General features: G+C 29.8%; 1 protein-coding gene across 1 annotated transcript; it reads left to right on the forward strand.

Moving 5' to 3' along the window:
* Nucleotides 1-2,090: 2,090 nt before the first annotated feature.
* LOC142522794 (putative aquaporin NIP-type) lies at nucleotides 2,091-6,579 on the forward strand. The gene is made up of 5 exons (XM_075626334.1): nucleotides 2,091-2,316; nucleotides 3,603-3,824; nucleotides 4,484-4,681; nucleotides 5,562-5,623; nucleotides 6,153-6,579. Exons 1-5 carry the CDS (start codon nucleotides 2,188-2,190, stop codon nucleotides 6,367-6,369), a joined length of 828 nt encoding a protein of 275 aa, XP_075482449.1. The 5' UTR covers nucleotides 2,091-2,187; the 3' UTR covers nucleotides 6,370-6,579.
* Nucleotides 6,580-6,786: the final 207 nt, after the last annotated feature.

Consider the following 6,786-nt stretch of genomic DNA (forward strand, 5'->3'; position numbering starts at 1 on the left):
AATTATTTTGTGCTTCTTGGAGAGGGAATTTTCGTGAGTTTCAAGGATGGAGAGTCTATGGAGGCTAGGTTTTTTTTTAGGTCTCCCACTTAAAATAAAACCTTCATGGCCTAATTACCATAATATAATAATTGAACCCATTTAATTAATATTAATGGACTTGATTAATTAATTGGACTAGTCCAACTAGTTTAATTAATTAATCAAAGTCCATTAAAACTTTAATTATTTAGTTTGTTGAACTTGTACTCCCACAAGCCCATTTAAACATAATTTCCATTAAATTTAATAAACTCAACTTTTGAGTTTAATAATTTAAATTCCCAAATAATATAAATTCAACTCCTTGAATTTATTCTTCTCAAATTTTATAAATTCATAAATTCAACTTCTTGAATTTACTATCTCATAAATTCAACTCCTTGAATTTATTTTCTCAAAATTTATATTATAATATAAATTCAAGAATGGGCATCTACTCTAACAGTAACTTGGTCGATGCTATATATTTTAATCGTTGATTTATATATTCAATTTACTTCTTCGTTTGTTTGTGTTTTCTTGAATTAATTGTCTTCAATGACTTGATCACTAATTGAATTGTGAAATTTATTTGAAATCTATCACTCGGGAGATGAGGTTTTGAATGGGACCATAGGAAATACATTGTTGGTGTTTATAGAGTTCGAGATGCCTATAACTCCATTGAAGTCATTGAAAAATTTATTGTGCTGTTTAATTATTTGAAATTTGATACTTAATTGGGATATTTGAGTTAATATTAGATGATTAATTTCTATTTATCACTTGAGAAATGGAGTAGGAAGAATTAAAAAATCTTGGTTAGTAAATGAGTTAAATTTATGATTATAGACGTCAATATTAATTAAGATATTTTAGAAATCAAGTGAAATCGAACTTCCAGATATTTTCTCTCTCATTATTTTTCAGTGTTTTGTGCGCTCAAATTTATTTTATTTTTTAGTTAATAATAAAATCATATCTTTATAGAATTCTCTAAATAACGTGAGATTGTTCTAATCATGGTACTTAATATAAATTTAATTGTAGACAACAATATACGTACTTGATCTAGTTCTAAACTTGACACCATACATTTGTTGGTAAGCAATCATGCAACATACATTGCAATTAATTCACCTTGGCATGCATTTAAAAATGGAAATAAAAAGCTTATGAAAAGTTGATACATGAGAGAGAAAGCATGTGTATATCTTTGTTTTATTAGGAGATATTATTTGCCAAACGGAGATGTCAGAGAATGTGCATTGATTAGTCAAATGATCTTTTGAAATGTCGGGTTAGTATGTACTTAGATTAACTTTCTCTAGAAGCACAACAACTAAATATTAATCTGCAACGTGAGTTTTCTTGTGCAATTGGATTTGAGTCTTAGAAGTAGCTTCATCTGATATATAGAAATGAACACCAACTTTAGCAAAAGTACTGAATACAAAGTTTTCTGGCTTGACTAATAACAACCAACCAGAAAATTGTAATTACAAAGAAATAGCAGCTCGATATATAAACAAGTCGATGTTGTTTATTATCACAAAAGACATTTTCAATATAACACTACTCCTTGTGGATTATTTTAATTGAAGTTCAAATTTAATTTACTAAACTGTTAATAATACATAACGATTCGTGAGACCGTCTCACAAGATTTTTTATTTGAGTCATCCATGAAAAAATATTACTTTTAATGCTAAGAGCATTACTTTTTATTTTGAATATCGGTAGAATTGACCCGTCTCACAGATAAAGATTCGTGAGACTGTCTCACAAGAAATCTACTCCATATTTATCTGATATTTTTTCTGGAATGGTTATAAAAAAATAAACAGTTATTCAGCAATAACAATAACTTAGTGGTTACAATGCTGATGTCCAACTTTCCATATTAAGAACTCTAACTTTATCCAAATTATTGGATAATTGAACAATTAAATGAATAAGAAATCGTTGATTAATTAGGTCCATTAAACCATCTTCAAATTAGCTTGACCGTCAATATTTCATCTTCTTTATCAGTAACCACCATCCACCATAAAAGTATTTAAATATTATCTCGACCCTTTTGCTCTCCAAAAACCAAAAATATTTTTTTGGAAGAATTCTTTGTTTTTCCTTTTAATTACAAGCTAAGGATTAAAAAAATACGAAATGTCTTCGAGAGATCTGAGAAGAATTGAAGAAAGAATCGTCCCTTCGGATGATCAATTCAAGAAGAGTGCAAATAATGATGGCCGTTCCTTTTGCACCTCATCTGATGTCCTCGTAATGATTCAAAAGGTATTTGAGTAAGAACTCTAGCAAAAAAAGACTAAACCAAAAAATTAAAAATTAGTGTAACAGAAACAAACTTTGAAAAACCAAGTAGAACAAAATCAAGCTAGAAAAAAACATGTATATGTATATTTTAATTACATACCATTTTTTTAATAATTAATTAACATAATTAGTTTAAGTAGGATAACTTTTTTATTATGTTTAAAAGTTATGGTCGTATATAAACTTTTTTTGGTCATTTTAAGTTATAATCATTTTGTGATTGCAGTTTGTGATTGCAGTATGACAAGGTGATAGTTATTCTACACTTCTAATTTATTACGATGAAGCGTATAAAATATTATCTTTCGTTGTGAAACTAATTTTTTTTCCCCAAAAAATAAGAAATCACATGAAATTTGTTATTTCTTCAAAACTCTACTCAGTTAACAGAAATGGTGTCGGCCGTCATTACAATATAATATTTTTGAAAAAAATAATATAATGACGTGTACAGAAAAATAAGATAAAAATTAATTTTGTTTTGTTTATTGACTTGTCACATTTTGGGCTACGTCAACTAAATGCTCAAAGTTTGATTTTTTTTTTTGTAACATTTAATAACTTTGATTTTACGTGATATCATTTTGTTGACGTGATATCGAAAATTGTTGACGAGTTGCTATGGCATTAATCAGAACAAAATAGCTCAAAATTTAAAAATAATGCACTAAAACCAAACTTTGAATATTTAATGGACCAAAATCCGAAATATTACAAATTAATGAACAAAAAGTTATATCCTCAAAAAAAGTAGGCATTTTGTAAGACTATCTCACGTATCTATATTTGTTAGAAAGGTTAAGACGATCCATATTTAGTATGAAAAGTAAAATTTGTGATATAAAATAAAATAATTTATCCTGATTTGAGTCGGAGATGAGATCTATCTCGTAAATTATTCTATATTACAGTCTACAAAGAGTTTTTGCATTCATAAAATAACATATAAGCACGCATAATAAAATATGTCGATCATTAACGCGATCATATAGAGGTTGTGACCCTCCCTATTCCAAAAATATCCAAGTACGAACGTTAATGGTGCAATACGGAATGGACTTATCTTATTTTTTGCGCACAAATTTATATGTAAGAAATTATGATTTTTTTGGTTATGCTATGTGAATCGCACTCTCCTCTTGTACCTGATTCGGGTTTTTGACGTAAACATGCTACGAATAATTCATTTTTTTTTTGGTTGTGTAAAAAATAAAGTCATGATATTCATTTATGTGATATGTAATCAGGTGATAGCCGAGGCGATTGGAACCTATTTTTTGATCTTTATAGGGTGTGGATCAGTTGCGGTAAACAAAATCTACGGTTCGGTTACATTTCCAGGCATTTGTATCGCTTGGGGTTTGACAGTAATGATAATGGTTTATTCCGTCGGTCATATCTCCGGCGCCCATTTTAATCCGGCGGTCACCATTACCTTCGCCATTTTTCGACACTTCCCCTACAAACAGGCATGTCTCTACTTCCCTGTCGTTTTCGAAGAATTACTTGGATATAAAAATACAAGTACGTACATCATGGAAAACTCAAATAAAAACTTATATATTTATGTGTTGGTATGTAAATAAGAAACTTGTATCTTTACTCTCTACTATTTTGAATGGGGTTTTGAAATATTCATTCATTCATTTCCAAAGTTTAAAAAAAGAGAAATACCCATATTTTTTCAAGAAACATACGAGTGAATTTGAATTTTTTGGTGAGATTGAGTAAATTAACTACGCTTACTTGCTGTGTTTAATTACGTTTTATGATATCTAGAGAATTGGGTTTGCATAAGTTTGGTTCGACCCAACTTTAATCAATAATTTATCCGGAAATTTGCATCACGAATAGATAAACTTCATTGATTTCATTTCTCGAAATCAATTTTAGGTGCATGGAAAATATGGTTTTTAAAACATATATAGTTCGAATGTTCTTATAGTCAATAGTACTGATACGTTACATATAGGAGACAAATCATTGTATTTTGAGAAACATTTATCGTACTCCCTTGAAAATTGTTCACGGGAGACTTCGTCTTAAACAGAAAGAGTCCAACTGATCTTGTCTCGACTTTATGAATCGATATTGTCTCTAACTTATGATTGTCATTTATCAAATGCAGGTGCCTCTATACATACTAGCACAGTTAACAGGATCAATTCTTGCAAGTGGGACGTTGTACCTTGTGTTGGATGTGAGGAAAGAAGCCTTCTTCGGAACAGTACCCGTCGGTTCCGATGTACAATCTTTGGTGCTTGAGTTCATCACCTCCTTCCTCTTGATGTTTGTTATTTCTGGTGTTGCTACTGATAACAGATCGGTAGGTTTTTTCGTCTTCTAAGTTGTGAAAATTTGATGCCAGTTTGATAAATTGGGTTTTCCCCATATCTAGACCAATTTTCGTCGAAGTACCGACATGATATCAGATACGTTCCCGACGAAACTCAAAATCCGAAAAAAAAAAACTAAATTTGAAAATAAAAAACCGACTTATTGCATTAAAATACTTTAGAACTTTCCCTAATCTGGTACAACTAATAATCTGATGCTTGGTTTTCATTAATCCGGACAATCCAATCCCTTTTGCTTATGAAAGATTAATAAAAATTCTATATCAGATGGATTTGATTCAGTTGAAGATATTTGATTTAAAAAATGATTTCAAAATTGTATTTTAAATGATTGTAAGATGAATTTGAAATTTACCATAATAACTAATGGAAATGTCTAGATTCATAGAATGAATTTAAAATTAACCTTAATTTAGTTCTCCAACCATACAAGATGACATAAAAAGTTATGAATTTGAAATTCATTTAATCCAAATGCACCCTAATTGTCTGTACCCAAAAAGGAGTAAATGTATTCTTACAATTTTGTTACTTGAAAAATAAAAACATGTTTTGAGTTATTGTATGCATAATTTTTAGCATTTTATTTCATTAATCTTAAAAAAATTTAAAACATAAAATAATAAATTAATGAAAAAATAAATCGAGACGACTGAACTCGGCCAGGATGTGATCCGGTTTTGCGTTTGTCGGGTTAATTTTATGTCAAACCGACCTAATTAAAAAATTATCTACAACATATTTCTTTCCGGTTTATTTGAGAAACTAAAATTAAATTTGAAACTTAGCTCATTCGAATCGTTTGCACCATCAGTAAATTCTAATAAAATTTATGTTTGACTTTTGCAGATCGGAGAACTAGCAGGAATCGCTATTGGAATGACAATAGTAGTTGATGTTCTTGTTGCCGGGTAATTTCACACTCCTTCCAGTTTTTAAATCTAAAGCATATAATTTGACAAATAATAAAAAAGTAATGTACTTTGGAGAAACCTGCATGCTTTTATTCTCCGGAAATATTTCTAATCTCTAAAAATAAGAACGAACACTAAGATTTATATTGTTCTTAAATTTCCTCCAACAAAAAAATTTATGCATCCCCAAACAGGATTTTCGGGCCTTTTTTTTTCGAAAATACATTATTGTTTCATTATATTTTAATAGAGAAAAAAGAGAAACGAAAAATATACTAAAAATGACAAAAACTTGTGTGAGACGACCTCACGGGTCGTATTTTGTGAGACGGATTTCGTATTTAGGTCATCCATGAAAAAGTATTACTTTTTATGCTAAGAGTAATACTTTTTATATGAATATCGGTAGGATTGACCCGTCTCACAGATAAAAATTAGTGAACTCCAACAAATTGGGGTGGCAACTTAAATATAAAATTATATTATTCCTATTTAAGGATAATTAGTGTGTATATTTGGGACGCAGGCCGGTTTCCGGGGCATCAATGAACCCTGCAAGAAGTATTGGGCCTGCACTTATAATGCGAGAATTCAAGGGCCTTTGGATCTATATTGTGGGCCCATTGTTGGGCACTATATCTGGCGGGTTTGCTTACAATCTAATCAGATTCACTGACAAGCCATTGAGAGAAATTACAAAGAGTGGATCTTTCCTAAGCAGTGCATCCAGAAACATTGTTTAGGCCCAATTTTAAAAGCCCATTTATGTCAAATTGAGCCTAAATATTCTATACGGAAATGTTACGTGAAATAAAATAAAGTGATATATGCTTAATATTTTAAGAATAATGCTAAATATATAATCAATATATCATCAAAATCGATTTTACAATCATTATATCACGAGATTTTACTGTTATGTCGCGAGATTTTGTACTCAATATGTAATGAGATTTTGACAAATTGAATTTTGTAATAAATTTTGTGTGTTGTATAAATATGAATGCACATGTAACATCAAACATATTTTAATTATCCACATATTTTGAGGCTTTGAAGTCCGGAACTGTCCCCCAAGTTTAGTAATTGGGCTTTTAAAAAGGAAAAAAAAAATTAGCTATGAGTTCTAGACAAGATACCAAATCTATGAATGTAGAACG

This window comes from Primulina tabacum, chromosome 13 (genome assembly GCF_025594145.1).
Source record: "Primulina tabacum isolate GXHZ01 chromosome 13, ASM2559414v2, whole genome shotgun sequence".
NCBI lineage: Eukaryota > Viridiplantae > Streptophyta > Magnoliopsida > Lamiales > Gesneriaceae > Primulina > Primulina tabacum.